Here is a 17,536-nt window from a genome sequence, read left to right as displayed (position 1 = left end):
GCGCTGCATGCTGGGCCCCTTGTGCTGAGCCAGTTATCCGACATACAGCAGGCACTGAATGCCACGGCCGGCAGCGTGGACACCGAGTGTTTCTGACCATGGGGCCTCAGCAGGGACCGTGGCTCCCAGAGAGCTTTTCTAACTACAGTGTCCCTCCACTGCCATTGGGACCGCTGGTCCTACTTCTGTTGTCTTTGCCATCCCTGGTGGCTCAGACAGTAAAGAATCTGCCTGCAATGCAGGAGACTTGGGCTCTATCCCTGGGTAGGGAAGATCCCATGGAGAAGGGAATGGCTACCCACTCCAATACTCTTGCCTGGAGAAGTCCATGGACAGAGGAGCCTGGAGGGCTACAGTCCATGGGGTCGCAAAGAGTCAGACACGACTGAGCGACTGACACGCTCACTTCACTTTATTGCCATCACTACTGTTGCTGTAGTGAAACCACACAGCACGTGGGCTCTGGAGTCCAGTCACCTGGATTCCAATCCTGTCTGAGTGACTTTGGGCTAGCTACTCAACTTCCTGGTCTTCTCACCTGTGGATGATAAGAAGAGCCATACTTAACTCCTAAGGCGAAGGGAGGCTCAAGTTGATAAACACTCCACATGGAGCGCAGGGCCTTGTTCACAGTAATGACTCAGTGACAGTTAGCTGTCATGATTCAGATAGCCATGGCTACCACTGGCCAGCATTTATCAAGCACGGACTGGGTGCCAGACCCCGTGTTATCTAATCCTCACGAAAAAAAACCTCAGGAGATTAAGATATTACAGTGAGGCAATGGAGGTTGAAGAGGTTGCTGGTGGTCACACAGCTAGAAGGTGATTCCACCCAAGTCTGTGTGCCAACCGGCCATGATCTTGGCCACCCCTGTCTACCGCAGATGAGGACAGGGGCTTATGACCCATGGCAGGAGACTCATGGGGGCATTGCTCCTTCCAGAGCTGCTGCAGCTTGGTCAGAGCCCAAGACCCTGGTCCCTGCTGAGGTACATCCCCTACACAGGTCAGCCAGGCCAGGGGCTGCCCTGTCTCCGCGGTTTCCCTTTGACCTTCCTCTTGAACTTGTCCCAGAAGCTCCTTAGGAGAAACCTCAGGGAAGCACCTGAGGTGGTTCTGCTGGGCATTGCTGCTTGAGGGTGGGGGCCTGGGTCTGAGGGACCAGGGTTTCCCATGAAGAAACCTGACCCAAGAACTCACCCAGCTCTACCTGAGCCTGGGTGGGGGGCCCTCCCTGCGGAGAGAGCGCACAGCCCCTGCCTCAGGCCCCTCAGGAGGAGAGAAGGAGAGCAGGAGGAGACCTCTCCCACCTGCAAAACCCGCCTCCGGGGTCTGGGGCTTCCAGGAGCCTGTGTCAGGACTGGCATCGCAGGGGCCGAGACCTGAGTGGCAGAGAAAGAGGTGGATAACGGCATGGAGTCTGAGCATCCTGGATTCTAATCCTGGACCCAACATTTAGTAGCCATGTGACTGTGGGCCAGTTTTAAAAACTCTCTGAGCCTCAGTTTTCTCCTCTGACTGTGTGGATCACAATAAACTATGGAAAATTCGGAAAGTGATGGGAATACCAGACCACCTGACCTGCCTCTTGAGAAACCTGTATGCAGGTCAGGAAGCAACAGTTAGAACTGGACATGGAACAACAGGCTGGTTCCAAATAGAAAAGGAGTGCGTCAAGGCTGTATATTGTCACCCTGCTTATTTAACTCACATGCAGAGTACATCATGAGAAATGCTGGGCTGGAAGAAGCACAAGCTGGAATCATGATTCCCGGGAGAAATATCAATAACCTCTGATATGCAGATGACACCACCCTTATGACAGATAGTGAAGAGGAACTAAAAAGCCTCTTGATGAAAGTGAAAGAGGAGAGTGAAAAAGTTGGCTTAAAGCTCAACATTCAGAAAACGAAGATCATGGCATCTGGTCCCATCACTTCATGGCAAATAGATGGGGAAACAGTGGAAACAGTGTCAGACTTTATTTTTTTGGCTCCAAAATCACTGCAGATGGTGACTGCAGCCATGAAATTAAAAGACGCTTACTCCTTGGAAGGACGGTTATGACCAACCTAGACAGCATATTGAAAAGCAGAGACATTACTTTGCCAACAAAGGTCCGTCTAGTCAAGGCTATGGTTTTTCCAGTGGTCATGAATGGATGTGAGAGTTGGACTGTGAAGAAAGCTGAGCACTGAAGAATTAATGCTTTTGAACTGTGGTGTTGGAGAAAACTCTGAGAGTCTCTTGGACTGCAAGGAGATCCAACCAGTCCATTCTAAAGGAGATCAGTCCTGGGATTTCTTTGGAAGGAATGATGCTGAAGCTGAAACTCCAGTACTTTGGCCACCTCATGTGAAGAGTTGACTCATTGGAAAAGACTCTGACACTGGGAGGGATTGGAGGCAGGAGGAGAAGGGGACGACAGAGGATGAGACGGCTGGATGGCATCACCGACTCGATGAACGTGAGTCTGAGTGAACTCCAGGAGTTGGTGATGGACAGGGAGGCCTGGTGTGCTGCGACTCATGGGGTCGCAAAGAGTCGGACACGACTGAGCAACTGGACTGAACTGAAGGTGTGGATGGCATAACACCTGTCTCTTTGAGCAGTTAGAGAATCAAATGGGAAAATGCAGATGCAGGAGAAGCATCTGGCCTGTAAAAAAAGTGCAGCAAAGAAGCGGCACCTCACTGAGTGCCGTGTCCCGTCTATGTCATCCTCTCAGAACGGCACCTCGGGGGCAGTGTCTATGGAAGGAGTCTGGGGGTGGCAGAAACAGCGATGCTCTTGGGCAATTGGAAGTTTCTTCATTTTAGAAAGAGGTGTCCTCGTGGGATGAATTGAGAGGGAAGCATCGACATAGGTCCACTACCGTGTATACAATGGCTGGTGGGAGGGCAGCTGCTGCACAGTGCAGGGAGCTCGACTCGGTGCTCCCCGCTGATCTAGAGGGGGCGGGCCGGGGCGGGGGGCGGCCAAGAGGGCAGCTGGTTCACACTGTTGTACAGCAGAAACTGACTCAACATTGTAAAGCAGTTATACTCCCGCTGAATAAAAAGAAGGGGTGTCCTTGATAAAGCCAAGGATAAAGGGGCACCTGATGTGAAGAGCTGACCCATTGGAAAAGGCCCTGATGCTGGCAAAGATTGAAGGCAAAAAGGAGAAGGGGGTGACAGAGGATGAGATGGTTGGATGGCATCACTGACTCAACGGACATGAATTTGAGCAAACTCCGGGAGATAGGGGAGAACATGGGAGCCTGGCGTGCTGCAGACCATGGGGTCACAAAGAGTCGGACATAACTGAGCCACTGGACAACAACAACAAAAAGGGCAGAATTTTGAGCCCCCAGAAGAGGGAACTGGTGAGGGACACTGAGCTTCACAGTAGAAGGAAAGAGGGGGGCGCTGCTGGTGGCTTTGGGGCTCTCATGCCCTGGCTCTCTCAGCCTTGCACTTGAGTTGTCAGATGGCGGCTCCTCTCCAAGAGGGGCCAATTGAGATTTTCCTTTTCTCAGAAGCTGAGTACCCCTGAGCAGGGAAGACATGGACAGAACCCCAGTGCAGAAGACCTCAGAGCTTCTAGGCATGCAAGAGAGTGCACTGGAGTTGGCTTCAGATGGTGGAGGGTGGGGACGGGCGCGATGCAAGTTCCTCCATCCCTACCTGAAATTTGTGAGTCACCAGAGAGTTAGCAGACATCAAAGGGGGCTGAGGGAGAGTTCTGTGAAATTATAGTTAATTGAGGAAATTTCGGTGGAATTTAAAGACGATCATAAATAAACTCATAAACTTGGAAAGGCAACTATCAGCATAACACACCTGCACCCTAGAATAGACATGACTTAATGGCGATGGAGAATGCCCATCGCCAGAGATGGAGGAGGTGTAAATTAATATTTTAGGAGTGTGGTGTCAGCTGAAGGTTATATTTTACGACTTGAGGTTGTAACCATGAAATATGATGCCTTGTTTAAAGTGTGAGAGAATCTCCAAACAACTTTTACAGCATCTTCAATCAAAACTGGGTGATGGCAGGAGCAAGAGTGTCAGAGGAGCCTAAGAGGCAAGGAAGACTCCAACAGCAGAGATGCCGTCATCAGAGCAGACTTGAGCCTCTACCCTCTAGAGGGTCTCAAACTCCCGAGTCCTCAGCTCGGCACAGTCTAGAAGTCATCGACTAAAACTGGGACATTTGGGAATGAATTTGAGGCAGTGGAAGTATGGTGGGTGAACCTAGAGCCTGTTACACAGAGTAGAAAGAGGAAAATATCCTATATTCATGCATGTATATGGAATCTAGAAAATTAGTATGGATGAACCTATTTACAGAGAAGAAATGAAGACACAGATGTAGACGTACTAATTTGTCTGCCTTAACTCTTCTCCTTTGTTTTTGGATTTTATCACTTTTCTCATTAAATTTACTCTTTGGAATTGGAGGAAAACCTAGGAGGCTAAGGAAATAAGAGGGAGGGGATACCGAGGGTGGGGCGGGGGAGGGTAGAGAGGAGGCTCTGTCTCTGAAAAGGGACCCCTGCAGGGTCCTGCTCAGTTTCAGGAGGTGTGATGTAGTGAAGTGAACTGAAGTGAAAGTCGCTCAGTCGTGTCCGACTCTTTGTGACCCCATGGACTGTATAGTCCATGGAATTCTCCAGGCCAGAATACTGGAGTGGGTAGCCTTTCCCTTCTCCAGGGGATCTTAACCCAGGGATTGAACCCAGGTCTCCCGCATTGCAGGCAGATTCCTTACCAGCTTCCCCAGTAGAGGAAACCATAGTCCGGGTACCAGAGAGACGCAGCTGGAATCCCAGCTTGGTCTCCTCCTGTATCATCTTCTGAAAGTTACTGAATCTTTCTGAGCTTCAGTTTCCTGTTTCATGTATTTGTTCAACAGGTATTTACTGGGTGTCTCCTATATACTAGGAAGTGTGGTAGATGCTGGGGACAGAACAGACATGGACCCTGCACTCACCGATCTTACTGTCTAGACATTAAATAAATTACTCAGTTGATCAGTTAATTATGGTAAAGTATGTGGTACTCTGAAAATGTATGATGGGGAGAGAGGGGGTATTCTGTATCTGGAAACATCCTTGAGGAAATGACTCTTAGATTGGGACCTAAAGACTAAGGAGGGGCCAACCAGGCCCAAGGAGGTAGGGAAGAAGGTTCCAGAAAGAGAGGACAGCATTTTCACAGCTTCTTGGGCAGGGAGATGCTTGGCGCAGAAGAGCTGGGAGGAGGCCAGTGTGGTTATGGGAAGTAGGTGGGGGAGCGGCTGGTATGAGGGGAGGCCCTGTGAGGTGCTTGTCAGCCCCCGGAGATTCTGCTTTCTCCTGAAGGACAGTGGAGTTGTCGAAGGTTCCTGTGGAGGGGCGCGGTGTCACCAGGTCTGTTCTTACTGGGATTACTAGAGAGTTGGACTGCGAAGAAAGCTGAGCACCAAAGAATTGAGGCTTTTGAACTATGGTGTTGGAGAAGACCCTTGAGAGTCCCTTGGACAACAAGGAGATCCAACCAGCCCATCCTAAAAGAAGTCAGTCCTGAATATTGGAAGGACTGATGCTGAAGCTGAAACTCCAATACTTTGGCCCCCTGATGTGAAGAATTGACTCATTGGAAAAGCCCTGATGCTGGGAAAGATTGAAGGCAGGAGGAGAAGGGGACGACAGAGGATGAGATGGTTGGATGGCATCACAAGTAAACTCCAGGAGTTGGTGATGGACAGGGAGACCTGGTATGCTGCAGTCCATGGGGTCGCAAAGAGTTGGGCACAACTGAGCTACTGAACTGAACTGGCCTCTGTGTGAGGAATGGGTGGGCAAGGGCAGGAGGGATGCTTGGAGACAGGAGGGAGGCTCGAGACCACACACCCCTGGGGCCAGCTCAAGGTCCCTGCACTCCTGCCCTGCTCCCTCACCTTTCCACCTGCAGGTTTCCCCTCTAACATCCACCCCATTGCTCCTTCTCTGCCTCCTTTCAGGAGTCCCTGCTTCTGTCTGCTGCCCATTAAATATTGCTTCCCTTCCCAGCCTTCTCCACTCCCATGGAGCCTGGCCCACTCCCAGCCTCTTGGGCTCCAGGCTCTGGGTCCTCTCCACGGTGCCGCCAGCCCGTGTGCATGGCCACTTCTCAGCCCCCTCTGCACTCACCCTCGGCGTGGGGCTGGGGAAGCGCCCTTCCCCCACCGTCCCCATCACTGCCATCATCAGCGCTGTTGGCCCCTACAGATCTCCGGGTCCGCTTTCCCTCCTCCCCTTTGCAGTCCACTCCGGGTGGAGGCCACATCCTCTTGTTTCTCCCCCAGACTCGCTCTTGAATCTCTTCTGCTCCTCCTCTTTCACATGGCCCAGAGTTCAGGCTCTGATGATGGGAATGGCCTCTTCACCGTTCTCCTCACTACTTCTCCCCGCCTGCCATCCTTGCCACCCCCCGAACCACAGCATCCATCCATCATGCAGGGACCAGAGTCACTTTCTAAAGCAGACCCAGCTTTCACTCCCTGCTGACAGTCCTGCAAGTCTCCCCAGCACCAGCAGGGCAGAATCTCTCCCTTTAGCAAGCCCTCCGAGGCCTTTCCGAGTGGACCTCCACCTCCCTTTCCACGTCCACCCCACCGTTCATCTCATGCATCCTACACCTTCACCTGGAGGGAAAGTGGCCCACTTCCCAAGCGCACCAAGCCCATTAGGGCCCCCCTCGCCCTCAAATGCCGTTTCCTCTGCGCGGAAGCCCTTTCTTTTCTCTCCCTCCACACTTGCCTATTCCTTTCTCAAGGTCCAGGCTAAGTGTCTCTTCTTTGACCGTGACTTTCCTAACCTTCAGTGGAGTCAAGATGAAGCTACTGTGGCTGAGTGTAGACACTTCCACCTGGGATAGACAGGGCCAGTGTGGGACTCTTGCAGCCCGCAGGCCCTGCGCTTGCTGGGAGCGATGCTGACAAATCTCCTGCTTGCTGACTGGCTCCTGGGGCTTATCTCCTTGGTACTGGTCACGGTGAAGTTAAGGAGACAAACTGCCTTGGATGTCAGACTTCACAGGCTTCTGCCAGAGAGATACCCAGGAAATGCTGTGCACCTGGATATGACAAACAGCTCCAGGAAAACTCAATTTAAAACTGAGCAAAGCAAATGTGTCTACCTTTCCTCCCACCCTGCTTTACGGGGGCAGGTCACCTGGATTGGAGGCAGCAGGAAGAAAAAAGGGAGGAAATGAGGAGAACAGAACTGCAGGCCTTCACATGGCATCCGAGGCCCTTCACCAGGCAGCCCCTCCTTCCCACCCACCCAGCTCTGCCATCTCTGTGTTGCCCTTTGAGTTCCGACAGTCCTGACTGTGCCTCTAAATGCCACACGTGCCCCTGCAGCCGCCTTGCTCCTGCCTTTGCTCTGCCTAGGACACGCTTTGGCCTGACCCTACCAGGCAGTCAGCCCTCCATCCCACCAGCTCAGCATTCAAAACGCAGCCAGACATTGACTCCATCTCCCCAGTACCGCCTGGCCCAAGCCAACAACATCTCTTTCCTGAATCACTGTAGTAGCCTCTACAAGCCCCTTGCTTCTGCCCTCTTCCTCTTTGGTCTGTTGTCTACACAGCAGCTCAAGGGATCCTGTTAACACACCAGTCAGATGAGGTCCTCTGCTCAGAACGTGCCGCTGACTTCTCATCTCATTCCGATAGAACCCCAAGACCTAGCAGTGGCCTCGAAGGTCGTCCATGGAGCCCCATCCCTGCCCTCTCCTCCTTACTCCCAGGGTGCCATCCCCTTGGGTTTCTTGATGCTCTTCAGCAGTGCCAGGCCTCTGCACACCCTGCTGTTTTCCATCTCGAATGCTGTTCCTCTAGATAATCGCCGCGCTTCCCCTCTGCCTCCCCCGGTCTTAGTAAATGTCAGCTTCTCAACGAGGCCTGCTCTGACCCTGTTTAGTGCGAGGTCCTCCCATCCCCTCCTGCACTGGTCAGCACTTCACTTACCATTCCTGGTTGCTTAGTCGCTCAGTCGTGTCCGACCCTTCTGCCATCCCACGGACTGTAGCCCACCAGGCTCCTCTGGGCTTTCCCAGGCAAGAATACTGGAGTGGGTTGCAATTTCCTTCTCCAGGGAAATCTTCTGACCCAGGGAGCAAACCCGTGGTTGAACCCTCATCTTCTGCATTGGCAGGTGGATTCTTTACTGCTGGGAAAGAAGTTTACTTAGGGAAGAAGTTTACTTATTTATCTTGAGTATTGTCTGTTTTCTTCTGACTGGAATGTCAGCTTCACAAGGGTAGGAATTTTATTTGCAGATGAGTCCTTTGTACCTAGAACAGTGCCTGACACATAAGAGATACTCAGTAAATGTTTGTTGAATGAATGAATGTATATCTCAACACAAATGTTGCCTCTTGCGTGAAGCCTTCTCAAGTCCCTTCAGCTGTCACTGTGCCTTGACCCCTTGGTTATAACAGTTCTGGGAGCCACTGCGTATTTGCCTGGCTACCCCCACTCAGAGAAACTCTCCGGGCAGGGATGAGATCATGCTTTTCGTGATGTAGTGCTGGGCCTGGCCCAGTGTCTAGCACACAGCAGCTGCTCACCTAGTGGGTGTGGGAGGGAAACTTTCCTGAGTACCTACTGAGTGAGATGCCTTCACTTCTGTGCTCATACATACCAAGGAGCTGAACATTTAAGAATGGGCTCATTCTTAGGACTTCCCTGGTGGTCCACACTTCCACTGCAGGGGGAACAGGTCTGATCCCTGGTCAGTGGATTAGAACCCCACATGCTGCATGGCACGGCCAAAAAAATAAAAAAAGAAAGAGGAAATGGGCTCATTGTCTTGAATAGACCTTACCCCTGTAGAATGACATTAGTAAGGATAGTTCAGGACCTCTGAATAAACCCACTTTTATCCCCATCCCACACTGCTTCTGTGTATCCAGCTGTCAGCTCCATCTCTCCACTGGGATGCCCCCTGCACGCACTCTGCCCCGTGGTGTCCCAAACTGCCTGCCTTCCACATCACAAGGCACCCCCCTCCTCCTGGCTCCCCGACACAGGAAGTGGCATCTTTTGTCCCTCCAGATGCTCGTGCCTGAAGCTTGGGGTTCATTCATGCCTCCCGACTGCTAGTCCTGTAGATTCTACTTCTTCACTAGCTGTCAAGCAGGTCCAACTCCCACCCTCCTCGGGTCCTTTGGCTCGGATCGCATCTGGCCTTACCTTGATTGTGGTGACTCTGTGCTACCGAGAGCATCCTGCCCACTGCCCCAGCTCAGACCTCGTCTATGGCACAGTGGTCTAAGATGCAGATATAATCCTGTTTCCTCACTGTCTTTGATCCTCAAGATGAAGTGGAAGGAAAGGGAGGATTTGCCTTTAGTTGGGCATCAGGCACACGCCTGTCCCTGGCTGATGCTCGGTACTGTCATGTTCATTATCCCATTCAGCTCTCACAAGAAACCGTTCTGCAGAGAAGCAGAATGAAGCTTAGAGGAATAAATCACCCAGGGTCCCATGGGCTGGAGAACTGAGGAACCCAAATTCAAGTCTAGACCTTCCTGACCCGAAAATCCAGTTTCTTTCCAATACAGCCCACTGCTTCCGATCTTCTGGAGCCCAGTGTCCTCTGTCGTCTGGCTCCTCCATCTCCAGCACCACCACCCATCACTCCTCTCTGCTCGCTCTGTTCTAGACAGACCATCTCGAACGACTTATCTTAGGTCTGCCTTGTGGTTTTGTGCTTCCGTGGTTATGACCTCTGGCTCTCTTTTCTTTTCGACGCCCTTCCATTTCTTCTCTATGTAGCAAACTCCGGTTCATTCTTCAAAACCCTGCCCTGACAGTACTGCCTCTGTTAAGCTTGCCCAAACTGACTCACCCAAGCAAAGTAACGTGCTACTTCATCTCTGTCCTCAAAGTGTGAATTGTACTCCTGCGAGATAAGGGAATGTTGGTTAAGAGCACTGGCCCTGAAATTAGACTGTTGAGCTTAAAAATCCCAGCTCCTTTAATTACCCATTTCCTTCCCCAGGGGATCTTCCCAACCCAGGGATCAAACCTGGGTCTCCCACATTTTAGGCAGACACTTTACCGTCTGAGCCACCAGGGAAGTTCACTATAAGCTGTACCTTTGGCAAATAACTGAAACTCTCTGTGCCTTGGTTTCTTTACCTGTAAAATGGGAATGATATTTCACAGAGTCATGAAATCTGTAGAGAGTTAGCATAGCACCTGGCGCCGTGTACGTGCTTAATAAATAGTAACTTTGGTTACTGTTACTCTGCTGCCTCTGCTGCCTTTGAATCCTGATATTACATTTTTCCTTCCTTTACAGTTTAGTCCACATCTGTGATATAGCTCTTGCTAAGTGGATTACTATCCCTTACTCTCACACAAGGTGCTTCCCTGGTGGCTCAATGGTGAAGAATCCGCCTGCAATACAGGAGATGCAGGTTTGATCCCTGGGTGGGGAAGACCCCTGGAGAAGGAAATGGCAACCCACTCCAGTATTACTGCCTGGGAAATCCCATGGACAGAGGAACCTAGTGGGCTACAGTTCATGGGGTCCACGAGAGTTGGACACAACTTAGCGACTAAACCACCCCCACCACTTGGATACAAGCTCCAGGAGGGCAGGCTTAGGAAATCTGGATAACTTCCACTAAGCCACCCAGCTATAACCTGCAGGGGAGGGGTGCACACTGACGTGTGCAAAAATCGGAAAGCCAGTGTTCTTAACTATTATATATCAGAGCATGGTCTTGGGATCATTGTTTCTGCATATCAAGTCTCAGCTGGAATTTAGGCTGGAGCAGTGATTCCATCAGGATGTGCTGTGGGGATGAGGAAGACATGGTCCCTGCCCTTGGGATTTCCAGCAAGTTCAGAACCTAGAGTGGCAGACAGACATGTGACAGGTCGTTCACACAGTGCCAAGTACGATGTCTGAAGTCACATACTTTGCTGCAGGATCGCAGAGAAGGGAACAGTTATTAAAAGCATGGGGGAATGAGGCTTTACTGAGAAGTGGCGCTGGAGTTGGATCTCAAAGCATTGGAAGACTTCCTCTGGCCAAGGGGCATCCTAGACAGATGGTGCGGTGTGAGCAAAGCCCAGGAGGTGTGACCACGCCCAGCACTCGAACGGAGCTGACCTGGGCCCGAGGAGCAGGAGGGAAGATTGCAGAGGTCTGGCCAGGCTGTGAATGCCCTTTGAGTTTTGCCCTCAGGGAACTGTGATGAGCTTTCGTTTTGTTCCGTTGCATCCAAGAGCTTCCCTGGTAGCTCAGGCAGTAAAGAGTCTGCCTGAGATGCAGGAGACCCAAGTTCAATCCCTGGGTTGGAAAGATTCCCCTGGAGAAGGAAATGGCAACCCACCCCAGTATTCCTGCCTGGTTAATCCCATGGACTGAGCAGCCTGGCAGTCTACAGCCCATGGGGTCCCAAAGAGTCGGACGTGACTGAGCGACTAATGCTTTCACTTCCACATCCGAAGTTTCCTAGGGTCTGGTAGGAAACAAGGTCCTGGTCACCACAGTCATGACCGTGGGAATAAGTGTGATAACTGATTTCTCCTTTTTTCTTGGTCATTGCGCAACAGTGTGGTGTAGTAGCTAGAAACATGCTCAATAGGCAGAGCTCACCCAGCTCGTTGACCTAGCTCATTGGCTGTGGGACCTCAGGCAGGTTGCTTTACCTCCCTGTGCCTTGGTTTCCTCATCTGTTCAATGAGAAGAAGAAGAACTAAAATTCTCGGAACAGGGCCTGGGCATGATCAGGGCTCTGGAAGTCTGTAGCACATCGTCTCTGCAGGTCATGTCCCAGGGTCCTCTCTGCCTCTCATGCATGAAGTACACGATTAAGTACCAGGACCTGGACTCACATGAGCCTCTTGTCTCTGCCCACAGCGGACGATGCGTGCGGCGGGACCCTGCGGGGCCAGAGCGGCATCATCTCCAGCCCACACTTCCCCTCGGAGTACCACAACAACGCCGACTGCACCTGGACCATCCTGGCTGAGCTGGGGGACACCATAGCCCTGGTCTTTATTGACTTCCAGCTGGAGGACGGTTACGACTTCCTGGAAGTCACGGGGACCGAAGGCTCCTCCCTTTGGTAAGCACGCCTTCCCTCCCCTCCCCCTCCCCTGTCCCTGCAGCTGTGGCTTCCTGGGACGCGGTCCCCTCGGCGCCTAGACCTGCAGCCAGAGATCCCTTTGCCACCTGTTCTGCCCCCTGCTGGAGAGTTTCCTTTCCGCATAATGAGAAGTCAGTGTGTATTTTCAGAGCTGGGCTCAATTTTCACGGTGATTTTGGTACCTGATTTGAAGCATGTCCTCGCTGAAGAATATCAGGATGGGATTTGGTCAAGGAACTTGCATTACGACTAACAGTGGTATCAGGACATGGATAGGGTCTTAGTGAAATGATTTGAAATATTGTCCCATTTCTGGAAGCATCCAACAAAGGGCCTAGAACATTGCGTGGCAGTTGCTTTTCCCATGCCCAGGGTTCTGAGACGGGAGAGGCATTATCACGTCTTGGTTCCTGAGGGAAGGGCTAACCTACTTCCTGTTGTTTGGCTTCACCACAAAGCAGGGCTTTTGTGAGCTGTGTTCTGCTGCCATGGAGACTCTGGTGTCGGCAGGCTTGGGAGGAGATGGATGATGAAGGCTTACCGGCCTTGGTTGTTTGTGGTCTCCCAGGCTTGGACCCATGGGGTGGGCCCTAGCTGGGGCTGGCTTAGGGAGTGACGTGCTTTCTGATTGGGTGACAAGCCTCGAGAATGGTGGTGTGACATTCGTAATGTGCTCTTGTGTTCTGGTGGTTCTGTCATCAGGACGAGGGCAGCAGGGGGACCTGGGTCAGAACATCGGGAGCCAATAGAAGGATGCACTCAGGCGTGCTTCTTTGCAGTCTTGATTGCTGTGTGTTGCCGGGAAAGGTGGGGCTCGCTGCCTGGGACTGAGGAGGAGGAGGTGTCACTGAGGGGCCTGAGTGAAGCAGAAAGTGGCAGCTGCAAGCGTCAGGGATGGATAGTCCCTTGGGAAGACAGACATAGTGGTCAGCGGGCTAGAGACATGGGCGGGGAAGGGGAGGAAGGATGGGAGAGGAGGAAAAAGAGCGGCTGATGTTGAACATTTCTTTTATACCAGGTTTTGTTGTAGAAAGGCCCGTTGAGTAAGACATGGCCCTTTGACAGTGAGGAAAACAGACAAATCCACCACAGGCCCCAAACATGACTATTTGAGAGGGATAAAGTGGGAACAGACTCCTGCCAGATATGGACTTTGAGCTTCGGGGACCAGGAAACTCAAATTTCATGTAGTGGTAGAAGCTGTGCTAAGCCGGGGGTCAGAAGACCTTGGTGTCAAAAGCATGTCGCAAAAACTTGGCCAAGTCAGGTCATTTACTGCCCTGGATGGGGTATTGAGACAGGCAGACGTGAGCCGATGGCTGATTGCTGTGTGGAGGTTGGTCCAGGGGCAGTGACTGAACATTTGGTGCTTGGTGTTGGGATGAAAGTCTAGATGACCGTCCACCAAACCACACTCCCAGTGACCTGCCCAGTCTGAAGACCTTCTGCCTCCCTGCCCTCTTTTTGTAAAATACCTATGTTTCTGATCGTTTATGTCGTATATATGCTCCTTATAGAAAACTTGGGCAATGTTAAAAGGTATAGGGAAATGAATAACAAGTATTAACGTTGTTTGTACTTGGTTGCATTGGGTCTTAGTTGCAGAATTCGAGATCCTTCCTTATGGCTCGCAGGCTCTCTAGTTGTGGCACTCAGGGTCCAGAGCACTCAGGCTTCAGGAGTTGCAGCTTGTGGGCTTTGATGCCCAGCAACATCTGGGACCTTCGTTCTGCAATCAGGGATCAAACCCACGTCCCTCGCATTGCAAGGCAGATTCATGTTTTAAAAAACCTTTTTATTTTGTATTGGGGTATAGCCAATGAACAGTGTTGTGACAGTTTCAGGTGAACAGCAAAGAGGCTCAGCCATACATATGCATGTATCTATTCTCCTCCAGACTCCCCCCTCTTTTAGGCTGCAAGGCAGATTCTTCACCACTGGACCACCAGCGAAGTCCCACAAGGATTAACGTTTTGATGTATTCCCCTTTGGCCTTTTTGCTTTGCCTAGATCAAGCTAGCTGGCCATTTATATATATGTTTAATATTAAAAAATTAAGATCTGAAAAATGTCAGTAACTATATATTTTTAACTGAACATTATATCATGAAAATTTTTCCTATCTCATTACACATGTCTCCTAAATGTAATAGGTGTGAGAATAGAATTTATTTAGTAAATAAACAGTACTTATTGAGCTTTTATGTGGCAGGCTGATTCTAAGCTCTTGCAGCTGTATTTCATTTAGACTTCTATGAAGTAGGTGGCATAATCTTCCTCCTTTTACAGATGAGGAAAATGAGGCCCCGTGTGGTTGGGTCACTGGCTTGAAGTCACACAGGTAGTAAGGAGCAGAACTGGGATTCAACCCCAGGTTAGCTGGACTTGAAAGCCCATCTTCTTAGTCACGTCAGCACACTACGTCATGCAATGTTTGTGAAGGACTGTGATGGCTGTGTGCATTCCCTTGTGAGACTGCCACAATTCACTCCATCAGGTCTCTTGATGGATTGTATCCAAGTTTCCACTTCTGCAAACAGATACCAAGACAGATAGCCTTGCTGGTTCTCTCTCTTCCAGCCCCAAGGCCTCTGCGATGCACTTGTTTATCCGTAGGCCAAATAGCCTCCCACAGCCTCCACCCTCACCCCAAGGTGTGAATCTACGCGGTTGTCCAAACTTCTGGAGGGAAACAAAAGTGAAAGAGTATTCCTTTTCCTATTAAGTCACTCAGTGGGGAAGGAATTAAGCAGAGGAAATCGTTAAGGGAGTCATTCAGAACTCTGCTGTAAGATTAAATTATAATCATTTACGGGGTCTGTGTCACCCTTGCCAGGCAGGATGCATTTGTTGTTCTAATTTATACCTGCATAGCAGTTACGGATGAACAAAGCTGCAGGCTCAGGAAGCCTGTGCAAAGAACCCGCTCCCTCCCCAGCCCCTCTCCTTTATGGATCCCTGGACTCATGTGAAAATGGGGTGCTCCTGGTTTATGAGTGTATTGCTTTTATCAGCGGAAAAAAGCAATAGGATTTTAGGACGTTCTCTTGAGTCATTCCATGGACAGAGGAACCTGGTAGGCTGCAGTCCATGGGGTCTCAAAGAGTCGGACACGACTGAGCGACTTCACTTTCCCTTTTCACTTTCATGCATTGGAGAAGGAAATGGCAACCCACTCCAGTGTTCTCACCTGGAGAATCCCAGGGACGGGGGAGCCTGGTGGGCTGCCGTCTGTGGGGTCGCACAGAGTCAGACATGACTGAAGCGACTTAGCAGCAGCAGCGGCTTGAGTTCTTCACCAAGCAGAGAAAGACAACATCTGGAAAGATGAATTTGAACAGCTAGACATCCCTTCATCTATTGAGAAAACAAATACACCTTTTAGAGGGGAAAAAAAGAAAACTATCTCCTTTATCTGGAGAAGGGAATGACAACCCACGCCAGTGTTCTTGCCTGGAAAATCCAATGGACAGAGGAGCCTGATGGGCCCCTGTCCATGGGTTCGTAGCATCAAACCCGACTTAGCGACTAAATCACACCTCCTCTATCAGGTGGCAGATTTGTGATGATTCAGAAGAGGATGGTGGCATGGACTGTCCCTGACTCAGTTCCCACACTCTCCTCCCCCTCCAAGGAGAATGTAAGCAGGAGAGTTTAACTTAGGGTTTGGACTTCATGGACTTCAAGTTCCAAATGATTGGGAAAACATAGGCTTGATAATTTTTTATTTTGCCAAATAAGGATATTAGAGAACAACATAAAAAACCCTGCCAACTTTTCAGGACATGATTGCGTAAAACAAAGGACAATTCAAAGCCAAAAATGTGGCAGGATATAATCAATGGCACTGACATACTGAAAGACGGGGGTGGGAGGGGTACATAACAATGGTGTCTGCCCGTAACCGTAAAGTCCTGTGATGTATATACATTAATCGGTGGACTACCGCTTCCTGTTGTGCTTGTCCATCCCTGGCTTCTGAGAATCCGACCATACATGTTTTGAGTGGGAAAATGTTGTTACTGTAGTGAGCACTGAACCCTGCAACCCTGCCATGCTGAGGAGGTCCCAAGTGTCTTAGACTTGCTCTCCCTAAAGTTAATTGTCTTTTTGTGTGTGTGATTGACCAGGAGCCAAATTGGGCTTGAATTGACTTGAGAGTTACAATCCACATAGCAGATTTGGTATTACTCCCCTACCACACACACACACACACACACACACACACACACACTCTCTCTCTCTCTCTCTCTCTCTCCTCTCTCCTCTCTCTCTCTCTCTCTCTCTCTCACACACACACACACACACACACAGCCAAAGGACACACTCTCCTCCAAGTCATTGCCATATACACATCACCAAGTCAACCCCCCTGACACATACATACTTCTAGTTCACTGAACTCAATTTAGGGACCAATTTTTGCTCACTGATCCTTCTCAGGGGTGGATAGTGGTCTTTGTTCTGCTCTGACCCCATCTGTTGGCAGTGATCTTCAGGGAGCCCTATTCCTTCCTCTCCAATTCTATGAAAATACGCTCACCACGGCTCCAGTTCCTCATGAGGCCCCTGGATTTTTCGGAGGGCTGGGACTAAGGGATGCAGAAGAGTCTCTTAAAGCCCGGGCTTCTGGGTCCCTGGAGGGAATTAGGATCATGTTATCATAACGAGGAGAAGTAATTGCCAGGCCATTACAGAAGCGGCCTCTCCATCATGGAGAAAATCAGTGAGTTAAAATCCACCCAGAATCTCTCCCCTTTGCTTCATGCTGAACTCTGTCCCCTGGCATCTCAGCAGGAGCTTCCCCTGGGCTGTATGAGAGGAGAGAAAGCCAGACATCCCTCTGAGAACAGGGGCGAGGTCTGCGTAGTGTCTCCAACCTTAGGTGTTGAGCCTGCCCCTTGGCATCTAACTGAAGAGACGGCAGACTTGGGACTCAGACAGACATGAGCTCAAAACCCAGATCCACCTCTTCATCGCTGTGGAATCCTAGGATATTTACTAACCTTCCTGAACCTCAGTTTCCACATCTGAAGAATGGGGCTCATTATACCAACCTACAAGGCATGTTGGAAGGGATAAACATGTAAACTGCTGCCTGACTTAGTCCTGGGATGGGGACTAGAAGCAAAGTGCTCACTCTCTGAGGGAAAAAGGGTATGATGAGGCCACTCTGTGCTTCGCCCGATTCTTGGTGACCCCACCACAGCCACGGCCCAGCCTGCAAGCCCAGTGGCATCTCACCAGGCAGAGTGACACTTGCCTGATCCAGCTCTGGGGAATTAGCTGGGCACCAGGTAAGGGGAACTGGCAGAGAGCCCCTGAGTCAGACAGGAGGACACCCTTGCAGAGTCAGCAGGTGGGGGTGATTTGGTTGCAACTGTCTTCTCAGAGCTGCACGTTGTGAGCGCAC

The 17,536-nt window shown here is 50.7% G+C and overlaps 1 protein-coding gene across 1 annotated transcript in view; it reads left to right on the top strand.

Annotated features, from left to right (window-relative positions):
• Positions 1–17,536, top strand: part of CSMD2 (CUB and Sushi multiple domains 2) — a 616,901-nt gene that overhangs the window by 182,170 nt on the left and 417,195 nt on the right. Inside the window, exon 5 of the mRNA XM_018046480.1 lies at positions 11,895–12,102. Within this exon, the coding sequence (XP_017901969.1) occupies positions 11,895–12,102 (208 nt within the window). The remainder of the gene's footprint in view (positions 1–11,894; positions 12,103–17,536) is intronic.

Source organism: Capra hircus, chromosome 3 (assembly GCF_001704415.2).
Source record: "Capra hircus breed San Clemente chromosome 3, ASM170441v1, whole genome shotgun sequence".
NCBI classification, from domain to species: Eukaryota; Metazoa; Chordata; class Mammalia; order Artiodactyla; family Bovidae; genus Capra; species Capra hircus.
Note: the sequence above shows the minus strand (reverse complement) of the source record. Positions and strands in the feature narration are given on the sequence as shown.